The following is a 21,904-nucleotide window of genomic DNA, read 5'->3' on the forward strand; positions in this document are numbered from 1 at the left end:
GGAAGCGCTCCTTACGGAGGGTGCCGCTCTAGCTGACCTCTATTGTCGCCCCGGTCCTCCAGCTCATTCCTCCCTATAGAGGGGCCCTTAACGACAGCCTTCCCGACGGATTACTAGGCTCCCGCAGCCGCGCTGGGGCTGATGGGAGTTGTAGTCCGAAACGTGGGAGAGGGGGATGGTTTTGAAGGAATTTTAAACGTTCTGGCCACCACCTTACACTGGTTCACAGATCACTGTTTATTTTATTTTTTTTTGCTTGGCGTCCGCCTGTCTCTAGAGACTTCTTCTTCTTCTTCTTCTTCTTCTTCTTCTTATTATTATTATTATTATTTGTTAGTCACTTTTTCTTGCCCAAGGCAACCTGTCGCAGAAAAATTATGGGTTGGCTTTTGCTGCCCACCTCCCTGATGTAAACGAGACGTCATCCCCAAGGGATTTAGTGTCCTCAAAGCCCATTATCAGCCATAGACAAATAGATGGAGGTAGGATCCAGTGAAAGCAAGACGGATCTTTATTTTTCTGTTGCAACTAGATCCGCTGCCCCGCCACACATGCACACCTCCTTGCAAGGAGGTGAGAGACCATGAACAAAGTGTGCAGGAAAACCTTTAAAGACTTGAAACATCACCCAATCCTTTAGCCAAAAGCCACCCTAAAAGCATCATGCATCATGCATACAAAATTGGCCTTATATGCCCAAATCGTCTTGCTCTAGCAAGCAACCTGTACCAGCTGAAGTTACCAAAGCGACTTCAGAGGTAGCCTCACATATAACATATTGCAGTAATCTAACCTAGAAGTTACCTAGAACTTCTGCCATGCATATCCTGTGCCAGTTCGTTCTTCCAGGCCTCAGAAAGTTTTAGCCACACTGCCCATAAGAACACCACACTATTGATTCAGGGCTCAAATTGGTTTTATTGAACACAACGACAAAACAAAAACTGGAGTAGGGGGTGATTTATTTTAGGCACAGTGGTACCTCGGGTTAAGAGCTTAATTTGTTCTGGAGGTCTGTTCTTAACCTGAAACTGTTCTTAACCTGAAGCACCACTTTAGCTAATGGGGCCTCCTACTGCTGCCGCACCACCAGAGCGCGGTGGCGATTTCTGTTCTCATCCTGAAGCAAAGTTCTTAACCCAAGGTAATATTTCTGGGTTAGCAGAGTCTGTAACCTGAAGCATATGTAACCTGAAGCGTATGTAACCCGAGGTACCACTGTAGTTTGGTTCCCAGCTCAAAAACATGGGACCTCTTAGAATAGCTGTGACTTTGATGCAGCAGCTAACTGCTCCCTATCTGGGAACACTTCCACTGTAAGCTATCTTGTCCAGTCCCCTTCCCCCTTTGTGTGTGTTCATATATATACCATACATAATCTATATTAACATAGTGGCTTTAGCATGGGATGGGGTTTAATCAACAAACAGTATTGTGTAGTGATGTGGGAGACTTGGGTTCAAATCCCCTCTCGGACATGAACTTCACTGGGTGACCTTGGGCGAGTCACCAACTGCCTCAGTCAAACCTCACAGGGTTGATGTGATGATAATATTGGGAGGGGGGAAAGGATGTAGGCCACTTTGAGCTCCTTGAGTGAAAGGTGGCAGGTAAAATGTAATAAATAGACAAGCTATATGTGGTCCCTTTTTGATAGCTCAGTCCTACATATTTACTCGGAAGTCCTAATGAGTTAGTGGGTATAGGAGCACTGCCAGAGTTACGCAGGCAGGAGCTTGCATGAAGAATTTTGCTGCAGGAGTAGTGGGCGGGAGGAGACACCTCCTCAGTGGATGTTCATATTCAGGATGCTACCTGCAACAAATTATTTAAAGAGATGTGTATGGCAGAAGGTTGACGGGACAAAAGGGAACACCAAGCAAACAAAAATGCAGACACCAACCAAAGTACTTGATACTGAAATATGTATTTTCATTGAAAAGTTTTATTTAAAAAAATAGAGTGTTTCTCAGTCATTGAAACACTTCAGTTAAGCTATTGGTACTCCACGTAAACATACTCAAATCCCTGAGTTTGAGGGTTACATTATTCTCAGAGCCTTGCAACTCCTCAGTCTTGGAAGATGATGCCACTGAGTTTTCATACGAACTGATCTTCGAGCAAGTTTCGCATAGGATTTATTTATTTTGTATATCCTACTCTTCAGAGGAGCTCACAAATCAAGAAAATTTAAAAAACAAGCAACCCCCCACAATACAATAAATAATTACAAAACGGCAGAACAATAACATTAAATATCAAAACCAGAACAAAAACAGTATCTAAATATCCTTCTTTTTTAAAAAAATGTTTTCACCTGGTGCTGAAAAGATAACAGTGTCAGAACCAGGTAAGCTTTCTTTAGAAGACCATTTCAAAGATAAGGAGTCACCAATTATAAGGCCCTACCCTTGGATCTCCACCAACCTTGCCTTCAATGACCGGCATCTGAATTATAGCCTCTGTTCCCTACCAATGCCTACTTATTTCAACTACCTTATTTTTCTCTGACCCTTATTTTCCTTTGCTAAGTTTTAAAAACAGGACTCCAAATCCCGCAGGAACAGAGCAGCAACTAGTAGTGCAAAAAAATAAATAAAACCAATTTCTGCCATTTATTCCAAGTCCAGAAGTTTGGGAGTTATTAGTGTGGATTTCTAGATCCCGGGGCTAGCTTAAAAGTCACATTCTGATCATTGGTGTAAGGACATAACTTTCCTTGAGTGGTATTTCCCTGCTGGAGAGAGAAGATGGGACTTTCCAGGGAGACTTTGAAAAAAACAAACCCACCCATTAGTTAGCTTTGCCCAGGCAAGTCTCAAGAGCATATTCTCTCCTTCATCACAGTTTTAAGAGCAGTGGCACTGGCTCATGGTACTGGAGAATGGCTAGTCAAGCTGCAGATCAAATATCTCTTCCTGGGCCACAATGCTCTCCTACAGAGAAAGAAAGAAAAATCATTAGTTGTTTCCATAGTACCTTTACTATAATGCATTTTGCATCTTTTTACTAGGGCTGTGTGATATCTGGTTTTCAGCATTGTGATATATCAGCAGCTAAATACCACAATATGCTAATATAGTGCCATGTCTGGAATGCATCTCAGCTGCTTCTTCCTCCCACATCGCCTGGCCTCAGCCTTTCTGTGCCTTAGTTGAGCAAGCCGCATCGTAACCAGAGGGATTTTCCCAGTCTGCACCTGCTCTATGGTTTGCTGCCGCCTGGAGGAGGCAGGCGAGAGCTGAGCCGGCAGAGCAACAGACAAACATTCCTCTGGCCTCGAGCAGTTTATCATCAGGGCAAATATTTTGAACTGGTTATCAAGATGTGGATTTAAAACCGGTGTTCAACAATCTATCATCATATCGCCCAGACCTAACCATCACACTTCTCAGCCAGGAGCACCTCACACCTACAAACTGGGACCCCCAGAGACAGCATCCTTTTATAGCCAGCCAGAACTGGACCCTTTTATATGGTGTTGCTTAGTACCTGCCCTCCAGCACAGGCAGTGTAGTAGGCAAGAACTGACTGAGAGGCAACAGAGCTATAGGCTCCAGGCCAAATGACTACAGATTTAAGGCTCTCCAATTGTGGGGCAGAGCCAAGAAGAAACAGGCAGCCATTGGCTCTCTAGATATTGCTGAGCTGCAACTCCCATCAATTCTGGCCATGCTTGCTGGGGCTGATGGGAACTGTAGTTCAGAACATTGCAGGAGCAGCTGATCTAGAGGAATTAAAAGCCTTGGTTATGCTCCAGGCTTTGTTGGAAGAGGTTGCCTGTTGGAGCTATCCAAAGTACTGTACTGATCTTACTTGCCGCTGGATCGACGAACAGTCGCAATCCTAACCATGTCTACTTAGAAGTAATTCCTGTTCAGTTCAGTGGGGCTTATTTCCAGGTAAGTGGGGTTCAACTCGCACTCAGGCCGTTGTGCTTTGCAGGCTCTCAGACCCTGAGATCATCTTCTGAGGCGCTCCTTCATGTGCCTCCTCCTCCTCCAGTGGTCCAGAGGGTGGCAAAACGAGAACCAGCCTTCTCTGCAGTGGCTCCCCGTCTGTGGAATGCTCTCCCCAGGGAAGTTTGCCTGGCGCCTTCATTACACACCTTTAGGCACCAGGCAAAAGCGTTCCTTTTTAGCCAGGCCTTTGGTGGATCAGATTGACATCCTATACCCTTTTAAAATGTGGCTCTTTGGGGGGGGGGCGTTATTGGGTTGTTGTTTTTATTTTGATTATGGATTTTGTGGTTTGATATTTTGATTTTATTCTGTGAACCGCTCTGAGACCTCCAGGTATAGGGAGGTATATAAATTCAATAAATAATTATAATCATTATGCTGGACACTTGTGACGCTCTTGTTCAGTAGATCACTTAGTTCCATTTTACAGATGTGGAACTGAAGGATAAAGAGGGAAAAGGCTAAGCTACAAAGTGCGTCTTTTTGTGAGAGAAAGCTACATCTTGCCACCTATGGTGAGATCACAGCCAAGCATTTTTCCAGAACCCCATGTCAGTCTTGATTCAAGTTGCCTCATGGGCAGCGTTTGGACTACCAGCATGGTGTAGTGGTTAAGAGCTGTAGACTCGTAATCTGGGGAACCGGGTTCGCGTCTCTGCTCCTCCACATGCAGCTGCTGGGTGACCTTGGGCTAGTCACACTTCTTTGAAGTCACTCAGCCCCACTCACCTCACAGAGTGTTTGTTGTGGGGGAGGAAGGGAAAGGAGAATGTTAGCCGCTTTGAGACTCCTTCGGGTAGTGATAAAGGTAAAGGTAAAGGGACCCCTGTCCATTAGGTCCAATCGTGGCCGACTCTGGGGTTGTGGCGTTCATCTCGCTTTACTGGCCGAGGGAGCTGCCGTTTGTCCACAGATAGCTTCCGGGTCATGTGGCCAGCATGACTAAGCCACTTCTGGCGAACCAGAGCAGCACACGGAAACGCCGTTTACCTTCCCGCTGGAGCGGTACCTATTTATCTATTTGCACTTTGTGCTTTCGAATTGCTAGGTTAGCAGGAGCAGGGACCGAGCAACGGGAGTTCACCCCGTTGCGGGGATTCGGACCGCCGACCTTCTGATTAGCAAGCCCAAGAGGCTCAGTGGTTTAACCCACAGCACCACCCGTGTCCCATCTTCTTCTTTTTAAAAATGTTTACTACTTTTTAATGCACTATCAACTGGGACTCAAGCCCAGCCTATGAAGAATCCATAGCCAGACATGCCACAACACTTACCCAGCCCCCTTGCTGCTGTAGCCAGGGCACGAACATGTCCATATACTGGAGACTGTAGCCCATGAGGGTGTGCACTGCATGGCTGTTGATACCAGTCACTTTTCGCGTGAGCTCCATGGTGAGCGCCAGTTTAGCCAGCTGGGGGCTGGGGAGACCAGGGGGGGCGCGTGAGGTGAAGGCCTCGGCCAGGCGAGAGAAGCTGCGGTAGGACAAGCGGGATAAGGTGTTGCGTAGCAATGGGTCGGCTTCAATCTGCCAATCACAGAAAGGGGGAAGAACCATTAAGAGTTGCCTGGGCAACTCGCCTGAAGGACAGCTGTGAATTCCAATCAAAAAGACGCTCCTAAGCATTCATTGAGCACCAATAATATGCTTAGATAAGGTGTGCAGGCCCGCCTTAGGGCTGATTTGCATTTTTGCTACTTTTCAAAATTTCATGTGCTACTTGCGAGATGCCCACCCACTGAAAAGCCAAATACAGTGGTACCTCGGGTTAAGTACTTAATTCGTTCTGGAGGTCCGTTCTTAACCTGAAACTGTTCTTAACCTGAAGCACTGCTTTAGCTAATGGGGCCTCCTGCTGTCGCTGCGCCGCCGGAGCACGATTTTTGTTCTCATCCTGAAGCAAAGTTCTTAACCTGAAGCACTATTTCTGGGTTAGCGGAGTCTGTAACCTGAAGCGTATGTAACCTGAAGCGTATGTAACCTGAGGTACCACTGTAAAGTGGGAGGTGGCTATCCTTACAGAGGTACAAGCAGGGACATATGAGCTATTTCCAGACCCAGATAGTTTTTGTAAATGCCTTGAGTGGAAAAGGAAGAACTAGCCTGCCCCATGGGTGTAGCCAGGTTTTTTTGCTGGGGGCGGGCAGGCTTTTGGTAGGAGAGACAGAACTGCAGATTTGTATTGATTTGGGGGGCAGCTGCCCTCCTACTGCGCCTTTGGCTAGACCCATAGCCTGCCCCATTTTCTTAGGAATCAATGCCGTCAGGGCAGCTGTGCATATGACAGGCAGAAGGGACAGGAGACAACAATTCTGCTGGCTATCAGTTCTGGGTGGCACATTCTAAGAAGGGGCATTGACAAAATTGCAACAACACAGCTCCTTTGCAAACTGGTAAATAAAAGTTTAGCTCAACAATGTGAGCAAGAGAAGCTTTGCAAAAGCAGACTGGGGCGTATAAAGACAGCAATGCAAAAGGCATGTGCAGAGCTATTTGAACTGTGGCTACCCAGAAGCCTGTGGCTACGATGTTCAGTGGGTCTTATTCCCAAGTAAGTGTGCCTAGGCGATTGCAGCTTCAATGTCTTCGCCTTAGGTAAGGTAAAGGACCCCTGGACGGTGAAGTCCACTCAAAGGCGACTAGGGGGTGTGACACTCATCTCACTTCAGGCCTTGCAAAAGGAGCCAGTGTTTGTCCACAGACAGCTTTCTGGGTCATGTGGCCACCATGACTAAACCATTTCTGCTGCAACAGAACACTGTGACGGAAGCCAGAGTGCACGGAAATGGCGTTTACCTTCCCACCATGGCAGTACCTGTTTATCTACTTGCACTGGTGTGCTTTTGAACTGCTAGGTTGGCAAAAGCTGGGACAAAGCAACGGGAGCTCACTCTGTCGCGGGGAATCGAACCGCCGACCTTCTGATCAGCAAGCCCAAGAGGCTCAGTGGTTTAACCCACAGTGCTACATATGACAACAGGATGATTCCTAGGCTGCAATCTTATGCATACTTAACTTAATAGTAAGCCCAAAACACACCTCTGAGTAAACATGGGAAGAGGAAGGGGAGAAAACATAAGGGGTGAGTTTGCTTGGAAGAAGAAGAAGAAGGTATGCTAATAGGTAAGTAGAGAGCAGGGACAACACTTGCTTTCACTTGCTAACCTTATAAAATAATAGCAAGCTTCCTATCTAAGTGCTGGTCTTTCAGTAAGGTAAAGGGACCCCTGACCATTAGATCCAGTCATGACCGACTCTGGGGTTGCGGCGCTCATCTTGCTTTATTGGCCAAGGGAGCCGGCGTACAGCTTCCGGGTCATGTGGCCAGCATGACTAAGCCGCTTCTGGCGAACCAGAGCAGCACACGGAAATGCCATTTACCTTCCCACTGGAGCGGTACCTATTTATCTACTTGCACTTTGATGTGCTTTCAAACTGCTAGGTGGGCAGGAGCTGAGACCAAACAATGGGAGCTCACCCCATTGCAGGGATTTGAACCGCCAACCTTCTGATCAGCAAGTCCTAGGCTCTGTGGTTTAACCCACAGCGCCACCCACGTCCCTTTTGGTCTTTCAGTAGCCATCCATTATTAAGAGGGCACTATCAGCAGGCTTGGGGAAACCCCAAGATTTGTAGATGTACAAAAAAAGTTTAGGAAAAAGCCTGAAGGAGGGGGGAATTCTCCAAAAAGCCTAATGAGGGTTCAGTGGCCACAAAATTTTGGATAATTCTTTAGAGTTGCAGGAAGAAAACTGGGATGCAAGGCAAAGGAGCACAATAGAACGGCATATCCTGAAAAAGGGCCGGGCTGGCAGACAGGAACATTCCACATTGCAACAGTTTTGTCACAGGCCTGGCTTATACCTCCTTATTGATGATTCCGGCCTTCTCTTCCAGAAGGGCAACCAGTTTCTGGAGGATTTGCTCTTTCTGTTTCTCCTCCAAGTCTCCTGGCAGCTCCTCCGAAATAACTGTGAGCAGAAAAAACCAGTCCAATTCAGAGATGCAACGTGGGCGTGACAAAACACGGAAAGGAAAGGATGTGAAGATGGCTTTGGGCCTAGATAATGTATTTGGAGCATCATTATTCATTGGAGACTCTCTGAAGAGGTGGGACCTAACTATGGATTCCAGGGTGAATAAAAATCAATGATTTTTTAACAATAAAAATATTTTTTTTTATTTAAATTGGATGTTTTAGACTTAAATCGGATTTTTTTTATTTAAATCGGACTTTTAAAATACAATGCTTTTGGAGGAGAAATCTTTCTAAAGATAGTTTTCTATTTAAGTTACATTATAGTCCAAAGGCTATTCATCAGGAAATAAGGATTTGTTTTAAGTTTTTCATGTGTGCTAAAACTCAGTCTAACGTTTTTTTTAAAAAAAATAATTGTTTAACCACATCAGTTAACAAACATAGATACATATACTATAACGTTATTGTTTTAGTTAAATAAATTGTTATTAAAGAGATGATTATTTTTCTCCTTCTAATAAAGTACAGCAGAAAAGTTGTCCAAATATAAACAATAATTTCATAATTATGTGTCTTTGTATTTCTAATAGTATAACCAAATCGGTAATTTTTGATATAACTGTAAAAACTACTCCTGAAAATGTATTAGTCCAAAAACGAAACCTTCATCTGGTTGTAAATATTAAGATTATGCTAGCAAGAATGAGTCTTTCTGTAAAAAATGATTTCAATCAAGTCTTACTGACTAGTGATTTAAATTGTGATTTAAATCGATTTGATTTAAATCAAATCCACCCCAATGGATTCCCCTTGTTACTTCCTTCCCCGCCCTCCCCCTGTGTTGCAGCACCGTCCCAACACATGGAGCACTGCACAATCTAAGAGGATGCTTGTAGGTGCTAATTCTTATGACATATTTGGCCAGGAAAGAAGAAGGGATTAAGATGCAATCACTATTACCCAACGGTGAAGGCTACAACCACCAGAAACTCAATCCTATACCTGGAGTGCTGGGTAACGTGCCGCCCGTGGGGAGTATGCTGTTTTCATCTGTGGGAAAAGGCAAGCTTTGGGCCACCAAAGGGCTGGTCAGCTGTTGCTGCTTGACCAAGTGGTCCAGTTTCTGGGCCACCAAGGTATACAACTCAGCATTCTCAGCCTCACCACCTGCAACAAAAGAACAGAAAGCTGTTAAGGAGCAGAGGAAAGCCACATTCTGCACTGCAGAGAGAGCCACCGGTTAGCAAGGCGACAAAGGATAGCTTATGTGACATGCTGGCAAAAGCTGATTACAGTGGTACCTCAGGTTACATACGCTTCAGGTTACAGACTCCACCAACCCAGAAATAGTACCTCGGGTTAAGAACTTTGCTTCAGGATGAGAACAGAAATTGTGCTCCGGTGGCGCGGCAGCAGCAGGAGGCCCCATTAGCTAAAGCGGTGCTTCAGGTTAAGAACAGTTTCAGGTTAAGAACGGACCTCCAGAACGAATTAAGTACTTAACCCGAGGTACCACTGTATCTGCAACAAGGCTAACTTCTGTTGGTGAAAGGATAGGCAAGCTTCTGAGTTGCACAGGAGTCTTCAACAGGCAGAAAAAGAAAGGCAAGTCAGTTCTCACCCACAGAACCAAATAGCTACTATTAGCGAAGACATGGTTCCCCCCCCCCCCCGGTGGGCATTTGACAAAAAACCCACACTGGACCTGGAAGTGTATGACTCCCATTGTGCAATGCGGACACTGAGGTCCAGCGCTGAGGGCCTTTTGGCGGTTCCTTCATTGGAAGAAATGAAGTTGCAGGAAACCAGGCACAGGGCCTTCTCGATAGTGGTTCCCTTCCTGTGGAATCCCCTCCCACCAGATATCAAGGAGATAAGTAACTTGTCAGGGAACTGCCATCGGAGGAACAGGTGGTGGAAAGGCTCTAGGAGAATAGGAGAGATTCTGCAGCAGAAGAAGGAACCAGTAGGGGGAGAGCAGGAGCTCCGGAGGAAGGGGAGTCGGAGGGGAGGCTCTGGGATACTTCCAGTGAGAATAGTGAAGAGGTAACAAGACCCCCCTTAGGAACTCCCACCCTTCGCCGGAAACTGTCACGCAGAGAGTCCCGGAGGCGCATGTCCGTCAAACAGCTTTTATGCTGGCGTAAGTTCCATAGACGCCCACTGTCAGATTCTACCAGCGACTGACGGAGTCATGCTTTGGGGGGCTTCGTTAGTGACTCGGTTTGGTTGACCAGCCAAACACCAGAGGGATCAAGCTTTTACGCACAAGCAGCTCATTATCCCATCACAGCAATCTGACAGTGACTGAAAGCAGCTTGTGCAAGCAGAGGGGCATCATGAGCGAACCATCCGGAACCGGAGGAGCAGGAGCTGGAGCTGGAGCAGGTCCAAGCCTGGAAGAAAGGTACAGGGCGTTGGAGGTCCAGCTCGCGCTGCAAACGGCGAGGCTCGAGGAGAGGAGGGCTCAAGATGCGGATAAGGGGAAAACCACCCCACTTGCCAGAAAGGTGCCTGGATTGGTGCAGAAATTTGGGGGGGATCCCAGGAACTATCAAGCCTTTAGGACAGAGATGCAATATGCTCTCAATCTACTGTTTGATGACTTCCCCGATGAGAACTCTAGAGTGGCGTACGTGATTGGCCATCTAGAGGGAGGGGCGAAGGACTGGATTCGACCCCTGATGGCAGCCAATAATGAAATCTTAAAGGACACAATGAAGTTTTTTCGCGCCATGGACTTGATGTTTTCCAGCGAGATTGAGCAGGGGGTGGTGCGCAGGCAGTTAATGGTGTGTAAACAGGGGAGCCGATCTGTACGTGAGTACTGGACTGAGTTCACCATGCTGATTCATAGACTGGGGTGGGACCTTGCGAGTGAACCAATTCAAATGCTGTTTGAAGAAGGGCTCTCTCCGGCAGTGAAAGATGAGCTTTCCCGGGCGCCTAGGGCGGAGTCTATGGATCAGCTGACTAAATCTGCGCTGTCCATAGGGGCGCGCCAGGAGGCAAGAGCTTTGGAAAAGCAGGAAGGAAAGGGGGAACGTTGGAAGGACTTCCGCATTCCAGAGATTCCGGAGCAGCCTTTCCCGCCAGCAGAGCCGATGGAACTTGGAACAGCGCGCGCGCGCGCAGTTTCAAACACCAGTGAAGGGCGGAAGAAGGAGGGAAAGAGCGCCAAGAGATGTTATCTCTGCCAACAGCCAGGTCACTTTGCCAGAGTCTGTCCGCAAAGGAAGGAATGGCAAGGGATGGCGGGAACTGTTGGGGGGAAGGAGGAAGGAGAAATCAAGGAGCAAGTAAAAGCCAACGCCTGGCTGCCAACATCAGGGCACAGCAGCCAGGCCAAGGAGTAGTGAATGTGCCCACGCCGGAACCTCCAAGACCAGCGCTGGTGATAGAGGTGTTGCTGGAACTGTCAAACGGACACCCACTAAAGATAAAAGCGCTATTGGATTCAGGCAGCTCCTGTAATTTCATGAGTAAGGAGTTTGCAGCTGAACACCAGATACAGACTATCCCATTAAGTAAGCCTTTGCAGGTTACCACGATTGATGGGAGGGAACTGTTGGGAGGAGAAGTGAGCCAACAGACTGTACCAATGATAATGAGGGTGGCAAGACACACAGAACTGATAGCGTTTAACGTAGCCACCTTGGGAGGAGCTCCTATTATTTTGGGAATGAGCTGGCTGGCACTACACGATCCGCTAGTAGGCTGGCATCAGAGAGTGGTTTCCTTTGGATCAGCACATTGCCTAGAACACTGCAAGGAGGGAGAGGCTCAGGCAGGGGCCAGGGCCACTCTAGCAGGGATGGAAGTGATGGACAAGGGGGAGGTGCCACCACAATACGCTGACTTGATGGACGTCTTTAGCGAAAAGGAAGCAGATAAACTGCCCCCGCACAGACCCTTTGACTGTCAAATTACCTTACTCCCAGGAGCACAATTGCCAGCGGGCAAGCTGTATGCAATGTCAGACAGTGAGATGCAGGAGTTAAGGGAGTTTATTGACAAGAACCTCAAGCGAGGTTTCATCAGAGAGTCACGAGCGGTGGGGGGCAGCCCAGTGTTCTTTGTGGACAAAAAAAACACGAGTAAACCCAGGCTTGTATGTGATTTCAGGGCCCTAAATGCCGTGTCAGAACCAGTGACTTTCCCTATGCCTAGAATTGATGACATTCTGACACGGGTGAGAAAAGAGAAAATTTTTACCAAGCTGGACCTTAGAGGGGCATATAACTTGATACGTGTGAGAAAGGGGGATGAGTGGAAGACCACTATGTTCACCCCCTTGGGGGCCTTTGAGTACCTCGTTATGCCCTTCGGATTACAGGGGGGCTCGGCCTGTTTTCAATCATTCATGAATCACGTCCTGGGGCCATTGCTCTACAAGAACTGCGTAGCATTCTTAGATGACGTCCTGGTGTACTCAGAGAATGAGGAGCAGCATGTGCGAGATGTAAGAGAAGTACTGAGCAAACTGCGAGAAAATCGGCTGTGGGTGAAACTGGAGAAGTGTCAGTTTCATACCAGGGAGGTGGAATTCCTGGGGTACCGGTTGTCTGACAAGGGATTGGCCATGGATCCCAGCAAAGTTCAAGCGGTACTGGAATGGAAAACACCAAAGACCAAGAAGGACGTGCAAAGATTCTTGGGCTTCGGAAACTTCTATAGGAAGTTCATAAAAAACTTTGCCCATTTAACAGCGCCCATCACGGATTGTCTTAGCAGCAAGAAAAAATTTGTTTGGACGGAAGAAGCGCAGCGGGCGTTCGAACACTTAAAGCAGGCGTTTGCGTCGGAAGAGCAACTTTTGCACGTAGATCTACAACAACCAATGAGAGTGGAGACTGACGCGTCAGACAGAGCGGTGGGGGCCGTGCTTCTCCAGCCGGGAAAAGATACGTCTGAATGGAGACCGTGTGCATTCTTCTCACGGAAGTTGAACAAATCCGAGAGGAACTACACAGTATACGACCGAGAACTGCTCGCCATTCATGAAGCATTCCGGAGATGGCGGCACTTGCTGATTGGGGCGCAGCACAAGGTTCAAGTCCGAACTGACCACAAAAATCTGGAATACTGGAGAACAGCCCGAGTGCTGAACCAGAGACAAGTGAGATGGGCCCAGGAGTTCTCCAAATTCCACTTTGAGATTAGTTACGTGCCAGGCTCCGAGAACGTGAGGGCGGACGCTCTTTCCAGGAAACCTGAGTACTTAGAGGGGGAGGGAGCGCCTGAGGCAAGGCATGTAATCCCTGAAGACCGCTGGGTGTGTGGAGCGGCATTGGTGGGGCAGAGGGAACTGATAGAGGGTACTGAGAACGATGAATACGCCCAAGAGAAACTCAGAGAACTCAGGAGGACAGAGGAGAACACAGGGGGGTTTGAAGAAAAGAACGGGGCGTTGTATTACAAAGGGGCACTGTACATACCCGATGGGGAACTGAGGGGCAGAGTACTCAAGCAGTGCATGACAGCCCCACAGCGGGGCATTTTGGACAGCACAAAACCATGTGGTTGGTTACCAGGGAGTTTTGGTGGCCCAAGGTGAGGGAGGACGTACGGGAATATGTCAGGGGTTGCGACAGGTGCCAGCGAGCGAAAGGGGAGAGGGTGGCGCCAGCGGGGCTATTACAACCCTTACCCACACCAGAAAGGCCATGGGAGGCAGTATCCATAGATTTTATGACGGACCTGCCGAAATCCAAAACAGCTGTCATGGTGGTGGTAGATCTATTAACTAAGATGTGTCATTTTATAGCCTGTTCACATGCGGTCACAGCGGAGGAAACCGCCAAGTTGTTTGTAAAGCATATTTTCAGGTTGCATGGCGCCCCCTTGAGGGTGGTCAGCGACAGAGGGAAACAGTTTACTTCCAGGTTCTGGAGGAAACTTATGAGCTTACTGCACGTGGAACTCAATTTTTCAACTGCCCGGCACCCAGAAACAAATGGGCAAGCGGAAAGGGCAAACGGGATTTTACAACAATACCTGAGGTGTTATGTAGAAGACAGAGAAAATGATTGAGTAGATAAGTTACCTCTGGCAGAATTTGCCTACAACAATGCGGAGAACGTGTCCACAGGGATGAGTCCCTTTCTGGCAAATTATGGGTGTCATCCCCGGGCATTTCCAGGAGAAGGAGGGGAGAGGTGGAGCGTGCCGGCGGCGGAACTTTTTGTTGAAGAGATGGAAGCGATCCACCGTCAGCTTCAACTTAACTTAGAGAAAGCCAAGGAAGAATATAAGAAGCAAGCAGACAGAAATAGGAGGGAAGGTGAAACTATAAGGGTGGGAAACCGGGTGTGGCTATCCACCCAAGGACTACCGTTCAAGGGAGGGAGTAAAAAGTTGAGACCCAAAAGATTGGGACCCTTTGAGGTCATACAGCAGGTCAACCCAGTAACATTCAAACTCAGACTGCCCAGTCACATGAAATTGCACCCAGTATTTCACAGGTCATTACTGTCGCCGTACCGAGAGGGACGTGAGTGGGGGGAGCGTGAGAGAGAGGTCACCCAAACGCCCGTGATCGAAGAGAGAGAAAGCGACATGAACGTGGCAGGAATCATTGATTCCAGGTGGAAGGGGAATCAGGTGGAATATCTGGTAGAATGGGAGGGGGAAGTAGAGTCGGAAAACACTTGGGTACCAGCAGAGGTAGTCAACGACGAGGTTTTAATAGAAACATTTCATCAGCGTTTCCCAAAAAAACCGCAACCCGTGGCACGATTTAGAAGGGAACACTTTGGGACCACCGATGAGGAAGGGGAGTTTGAAGGGTTCCCAGAGTCAGGGGTGGGTGAGGAAGCCGACTCCGATGAAGAAGAGGAAGATGGGGAGAGAGACGGTACGCCGTGGCTAGAAGTGTTTGAATCCTCGGACGACGAGGAGAGTTCCTTCAGGGGCTTTCCGCCCTCACCGCCAGTGGGAGAGGAGGCGGGGGGGTGAAGGGGGCCCTGGGGGGGAGGTGGATGTCAGGGAACTGCCATCGGAGGAACAGGTGGTGGAAAGGCTCCAGGAGAATAGGAGAGATTCTGCAGCAGAAGAAGGAACCAGTAGGGGGAGAGCAGGAGCTCCGGAGGAAGGGGAGTCGGAGGGGAGGCTCTGGGATACTTCCAGTGAGAATAGTGAAGAGGTAACAAGACCCCCCTTAGGAACTCCCACCCTTCGCCGGAAACTGTCACGCAGAGAGTCCCGGAGGCGCATGTCCGTCAAACAGCTTTTATGCTGGCGTAAGTTCCGTAGATGCCCACTGTCAGATTCTACCAGCGACTGACGGAGTCATGCTTTGGGGGGCTTCGTTAGTGACTCGGTTTGGTTGACCAGCCAAACACCAGAGGGATCAAGCTTTTACGCACAAGCAGCTCATTATCCCATCACATAACTATACAGCCTTTAGAAGACATCTGAAGGCAGCCCTGTATAGGGAAGTTTTTTTTCCTTATGATGTTTTTGCATATGCCAGAAACTGCCCAGAGTGAATGGGGCAGGGTACAAATAATAAAATTATGATTATTATGACAACTGCTACCTACCCACTTTTTAGGGAAGCTGCTCAAAAGAGGGGTTGGCTGCTCAGCTTCAAATGCTCTTGGATAAAATTGATTATCTGAACCCATTCCAGTCTGGTTCCAGGCCTGGTTCTGAGACCAAATCAGCCTGGGTTGCCCTGACCAGGGATATTTATTGGGAGAGGGAGCGGAGGACTGCGAACCTGTTAATTTCCCTTGATCTCTCTGCAATTTTTGATATCATTGATTTCATGGTATCTTACTGGATCAGCTTTGGAAATTAGGAGCCCAGCGGTACAGCGATTCCGCTCATTAAAGACTCATTCGAAGCAAGTTCCACTAGGTTTGGTGGCGCTACCCACAAATAGGCAATAAAGAGGGAGCTTTTGTCTGTTTTTTTCCCAAACAAACAAACTAGCACAGCTTCAAATAGCAAGAGAAAGCAACTTCGTTCTGACTACCTCTGGACTTGAAGGCTCGACATCCCAGAATCAAATCTTTGCTCAATGTGGACTTTGGCAAGCGGAAACACCACTTTACCCTTCCTTCAAGAAGTCCAAGGCACCACCCCTTTAAAAATGTTTATAACTGGGTGAGGCATGGAGCCAGGACCTCTGTCTCTGAAGCAAGAAGGAATCTAGATAAGAAATGAAAGCCAGAGAGGTTGCATTTCCTTACCACTCCCTTGGGGCACCCGTTGCTCCGACGGGTGTTTCCGACAGTAGCAGTTGACAACAGGCAGGGAGTCCGGGCGCTGGAGAGTCCCGCCGGGGCTTGTCGTCTCCCCCGAGGAAGATCCCTTTTTCCGCAGAATGTTCTTGAGGGAGAAGGAGCGCTTCTGGCGGCCACCTTCCCCAACCTCCCCTCCTGCCTTGGACCTCTTTAAGGAGCCCGTAGAAGGTGGCACGTTGTCCGGCGGGGTTCGCGGACTAGGCCGCCGCTGCAGTAGACGCTTGATGCTGGTGCGGAAGCTATGCTTTTTTTCGTCGGCGCAGTTATTTTCCTCATGGGCAGAGCTCCAGGCTGGACAATCCTGGAAGTGTTCTGTTGGGGAGCTGTGGGGAGTGAACAGCGATAGAAAACGTGGTATTATGGCAAGAGTCTTAATAGCAAAAGGATGGAAGAACGAAGAAACCCCGACTAAAGAATTATGGCAAGAGAAACTGATAGACTATGCAGAATCGGCAAAATTGACACATAAACTACAGGACAAGGATAACTGTGACTTTAAAGATGAATGGGAACCTTTTACAAAGTATTTAAAGAAGCAACAAAGTGAACTGGACTCCTTGGCAGGTTTTGAATAAACACTCACAAACTTTTTATTGATAATAATCAGTTAGATAAATTAAGGATTTATACAATTTTGTAACATGCAGAGAATAGCATTTACAGAGAAACCAGAGATGGGAACTGAAGGAAGTTGGGGGGGGGGGAGAGTGAATTGTTTTATAGGGGGAATTAAGGATGATATGTTGTAAGATAATATGTTCTGTTTAAATTCCTAATAAAAAATATTTAAAGAAAAGAAAACGTGGTATTTTAAAATGTATAATTGGCTCTCAGAGCGGTGTACAAAAAATGAACAGGTTAAATCTGTAATGAAACAACGGGCAAAAGACTTGAGACATAATATACAAATGGCAGATTGGGAGAGGCTGTGGAAAACAATTGAAATTCACGGCATGTTGTTCACTGAAAGGGAATTAGATGAAAATGATGTATAGGTGGCATCTGACGCCTGTCAAGTTAGCAAAAATGTACAGAACAAGTTCAAATATTTGCTGAAAATGTAAAGAAAAAGGTACCTTTTATCCTATGTGGTGGACATGTAAAGTAATGAAAAATTTCTGGGAGATGATATACGATGAAATGAAAAAAAAAATGTTTAAAATAACTTTTGTTAAAAAACCAGAAGCCTTTTTACTAGGAATTATACGTACCTAGATACCAAAGGACTAGAAAAGATTGTTTATGTATGTGACAACAGCCACACGGATGCTGCTAGCCCAGAGATGGAAGGAAGAAACTACCCCAACCAGAGAAGAACGGCAAGTTAATGGCAAAATTAACTGGGAAGCTCAGAAATCAAGAAGACAAAAACTTTAATAAGAAATGGGAAAAGTTTATAATTTATCTACAAGACCACTGTAAGCAGGTTAAAACATTAGCTGGATTTTAACCACACTTGTAAAGAAATGGAAAGTATGGATAATTTAGAAGGATTAAAAATTTGGATAAGTATTGATATGCAATACCGTTGGGACCCATGGAAGGGATGGGGGGAAGTCAGGAGATTCTGAGTAACCTCGATATTTGGATTCGGAACTGTTTTTTTATTGCATGTTTATACTTTTCAAAATCAAATAAAAAAATTATAGAGAGAAAGAAAATGTATCTTAAGCACATCTACTCAGAAGTAAATCCCACTTTGTTCAATGGGATTTACTCCAAGGTAAGTGGATCCAGGACTCTAGCTTTGGACCTTTGATCCACCACCAACGAGTACTTTCTTTTTTTCATATATTTATTTCCTTGCCAACTTGTTTTCCAGGATAGCTAACAATTAAACTAAAGCAGTTAAGTCTACACATTGAAACAGCAAAGCAATAAGAACAGCAGCAGCAGTAGTTATATTATTTCCCCGCCCCCCACAAAAAATAAATAGCAGTAAGATAAAAAACATATTGACAGCATCTAGAAGTTTTATCTAGCAAATAAAAATGTGTTCCTTTGGTATTGAAAAGAGAACTAAGTTGGCACCACAGAGGACTCTTCAAGCAGAGGGATTTCAAGGATAGGGTGCCAACACTGAAAAGGTCCTACTTCAAGTAAGGCTGGCCCTACCATTAGACAGAGTGAGACAGTCACCTCCGGCGGCACATTCTGAGGAGCAGAGAGTAGCAGCTAAATGTTGAAAGAGAGAAGTGTGTGTGTCACATGAGCCCCTAAATTAGCCTGCTACCCCTCAGATACAGCAGAGGGATGCTGTCCCATCACCAGTGAAGTAAGTTTCAACTGTCAGTCCACTCACTATCTGCATTTGGATTGGACGGGTCCACCGCCATCTTGCCATTTTCCTTAGACAGAAAAAATGTTTCCGCTCTACGGAACTACGGAAGTCTGCATCAGCATAATATTATGATATTAATTTGCTCTCTTAGCCCACACACAAAAAGAAGCCAAATGCCACAGAAGATTTTGTAAATCGGAACATGAAACGTCTCCACTGTAAAGAGTCTTCATAATCAAGATATTATGGTTTGGGGCAGACTACATTGGTGCGCTATTATACACAGTGTCTGAATTTCAGTGTTGCGAAGCCACATAAAATGGTTTGGTCATTATTGTATAGTCCATTTGCCGTAGACTTGTTCTTTTTAAAGTTTTGAAATCTTTTCATACCTATGGTATAGGGAGGAAACACACGATGTTTATTAAGTACCTGAGGCAAGTGGTGTCTTGAAGCCAGGGTTAGGCCAGGGCATTTTGCTAAAGAACAAACAGTCCCGGGCCAGCCTTGACCTCAAGACACCACCTGCCTTACCTCAAAGGTGACCCAAAAAAAGGGCTTTTGAATGTGATATATCATGTTTTATTCTAGCTCCCACTTTTCTTACCTCCCAGATTGAAAACCACAGCTTTCTTCCCAGATCTCTCCCGCCCAGGAGAATTCAATATAATTGTTTCTCCCAGGAATGCAGCCCAGATCCCAACTCAGAATCTGACACCGGAAGGTATGGTGGTTTAGTATGGAGTTTTCTTTTAAGCCTTGTTTTAAGACAGCTGGGAGTAACATTCTTTTTTTTTTTACAGAAAGACTCATTCTTGCTGGTACAGTGGTACCTCAGGTTAAGTACTTAATTCATTCCGGAGGTCAGTTCTTAACCTGAAACTGTTCTTAACCTGAAGCACCACTTTAGCTAATGGGGCCTCCCGCTGCTGCCGGAGCACGATTTCTGTTCTCATCCTGAAGCAAAGTTCTTAACCTGAGGTACTATTTCTGGTTTAGCGGAGTCTGTAACCTGAAGTGTATGTAACCTGAAGCATATGTAACCCAAGGTACTACTGTATAATCTTAATATTTACAAACAGATGAAGGTTTCGTTTTTGGAATAATAAATTTTCAGAGATGGAAAGTAACTATGGGGAATTGCTAAGTCTTGGCGTGTGTGATCCATATTGCTGTGGCTGCGACTTCTTTTAGAAAAAAAAGCGTTTGTGATTCACTTCTGCTGCCTTGATTCTTGGACACAACAGAAGGTCTTGTCCCCTTCCAGGAAACCCAGAACCTCTGCCTGGACTCGCCCCTGAATTTTCCACATTTCACTTCCTCCAAGCTGAACCACAACATCGCTCCTCCGAAGACTCCTTTACCTGTGCATGTAACTTGTAGGATCATAATAACTCCCGCCCACGTGACCGAGGGACTCCACCTCTCCATTTCTTAGCGCCCTTTGCAGGAATGCTTCCAGCACCCTCCGGGTCTCTTCTTCCACCTGCCTTTTTGGCGGCAGCGGGCTCCCTGCCATGAGTCTATAGTGCTGCAAAGATAGGCTGGCGTTCAAAGAGAGGAGACAGGTTTCTTGCCACACCTATCAGCAGCCCTGGAAGAAAAAGAAGAACAACACATTAGCCTTCCCTCGCTTTTTCTCACAGCCCCTTCTATCCTGCTCCTTTTCATTCATATTATTGATTGCCATACCTCCCCTCCCCCTCCCCCCAAACACATATCCTTTGTACAGTGGTACCTCGGGTTACATATGCTTCGGGTTACAGACTCCGCTAACCCAGAAATAGTGCTTCAGGGTGAGAACTTTGCTTCAGGATGAGAACAGAAATCGTGTGGCAGCAGCAGGAGGCCCCATTAGCTAAAGTGGTGCTTCAGGTTAAGAACAGTTTCAGCTTAGGAATGGACCTCCGGAACGAATTAAGTACTTAACCCGAGGTACCAGAAGCTTTTTTGTTAGGAATTACAGGAAGAGAGATTAACAGAAGTGACTACAAACTTTTCCAATATGCAGTGACTGCGGCAAGAATCTTAATGGCCCAGAAATGGAAACAAGAGGAATTACCGACAGTGGAAGAGTGGAGACTGAAACTTATGGACTTTGCAGAATTGGACAAAATGACTGGGAAAATTAGATACCAGAAAGATCACAAGTTCACTGAGGACTGGAGAAAGTTTACGATTTATCTGGAAAATATCTGTGACGAACAGACAACGCTAGTCGGTTTTAAAGAGGCTTTGTGATGTTAAAGGGTATTGTAAAAAGAAAATGAGATGAAAGGATATTCTAACTGGCAATATATTATAAAGGAAATGCGTAACAAATATAAAATATGAGGATTGTGGGAGGAGCTGGTGGAAGTCAAAAATTTGTAAATTGGTGAATATGGCTATGCTTGAATAATTTGTAAAAGAAAATTTTGTAAAAATTTAATAAAAAATAAAAAAGTACTTAACCCGAGGTATCACTGTATATACACCAAGGACCTTTCGTTCACGTTCTTCTATCCCCACTGGAATCATATGATTTATTTCAGAGGCTTCCATTTCAGCTGCCTGCTCAAACACAAGGCAATCTATTCACCAGCCAGCCCCTTGAGGATTTAACCCATGCAATCCAGACCCAAATCATGCCACTGCAGAGCACAAAATAACCCCAGACATTTCAAGCTAAGTAAGCCAAGTATGGTAAACAAGCTGTTGTCTCTCTTGGTACATCCTATGGGAAAGTACCTCACTCCAGCAAAAACAGGTGTTCTTCTTCCTCCTCCTCCACCTAACACTTTCTTTAAAGCCAGGTTGCAATCCCTGCCCATGCTAACCTCAACCGGTGTCTTGGGGTTTTTCCCCACTCAAGCAGCATATAATTTTAATGAAATAAATCAAAATAAACCAATAATATCATTCCTGTCCGATCCATAGAAGCACCAGCCATTCCCCGCCCCCAAACACACACACCAGGGGTGCCAACTTGAATAAAATATTGGGGGTGGGGCAGGTTGCAAGACTTGGCACACACACACAGCTTTAGGGGCGTGGACCCCTCAAATATTTCATGGGGGGCAGCCCCCAGGAATTGGCTCCTATGCCCCACACCTATGCCAGCCCACCGCCTCTGCCCCCTTACCACCAGACACCCCGGTTTTTTCCCAGCCTGGTAGTACATTCCTAGACATGTCTACTCGGTAGTAAGCCTGAATTACTCCCACCCTCTCTGCCTATCCCAATTCTCCCATCACTTTTCCCCATCGCATCTCCCCGGAATTTGGGGGCTGCGTGTGGGAGACTCCCCCACTACCTTAGAATCCCACGGTCGCGTCTCTATCCCGGAGGCTCGCTCGGTCCGCACCTGAAAACAGAAGCCCGGCAAAAGCCGGAGAAAAGTTTGATGCTCCTCCGGCAAACTTCCTAGCCACTTCTGCAGCAGGAAAGAT

The 21,904-nt window shown here is 46.6% G+C and overlaps 1 protein-coding gene across 1 annotated transcript; it reads right to left on the reverse strand.

Annotated features, from left to right (window-relative positions):
* Positions 1–1,925: 1,925 nt before the first annotated feature.
* Positions 1,926–21,875, reverse strand: BCL2L12 (BCL2 like 12). Its single transcript, XM_081838138.1, has 7 exons — positions 21,769–21,875; positions 19,838–20,067; positions 16,139–16,515; positions 8,943–9,107; positions 7,826–7,932; positions 5,237–5,488; positions 1,926–2,936 (listed from the first exon to the last, which is right to left on the reverse strand). The coding sequence occupies exons 2-7, from the start codon at positions 19,990–19,992 to the stop codon at positions 2,889–2,891; spliced, it is 1,104 nt and encodes a 367-aa protein (XP_081694264.1). The 5' UTR covers positions 19,993–20,067; positions 21,769–21,875; the 3' UTR covers positions 1,926–2,888.
* Positions 21,876–21,904: the final 29 nt, after the last annotated feature.

Source organism: Podarcis erhardii, assembly GCF_964252035.2.
Source record: "Podarcis erhardii genome assembly, chromosome: 13".
Taxonomy (NCBI): domain Eukaryota; kingdom Metazoa; phylum Chordata; class Lepidosauria; order Squamata; family Lacertidae; genus Podarcis; species Podarcis erhardii.

Coding starts and splice junctions, on each gene's coding strand:
- BCL2L12 (XM_081838138.1), bottom strand. CDS start 19,992: ATGGCAGGGAGCCCGCTGCCGCCAAAAAGGCAGGTGGAAGAAGAGACC. Junction 16,516..19,837: donor CCTACAAGTTACATGCACAG/GTAAAGGAGTCT, acceptor CACTCCCCACAG/CTCCCCAACAGAACACTTCC. Junction 9,108..16,138: donor ACGGGTGCCCCAAGGGAGTG/GTAAGGAAATGC, acceptor CTTTTGTTGCAG/GTGGTGAGGCTGAGAATGCT.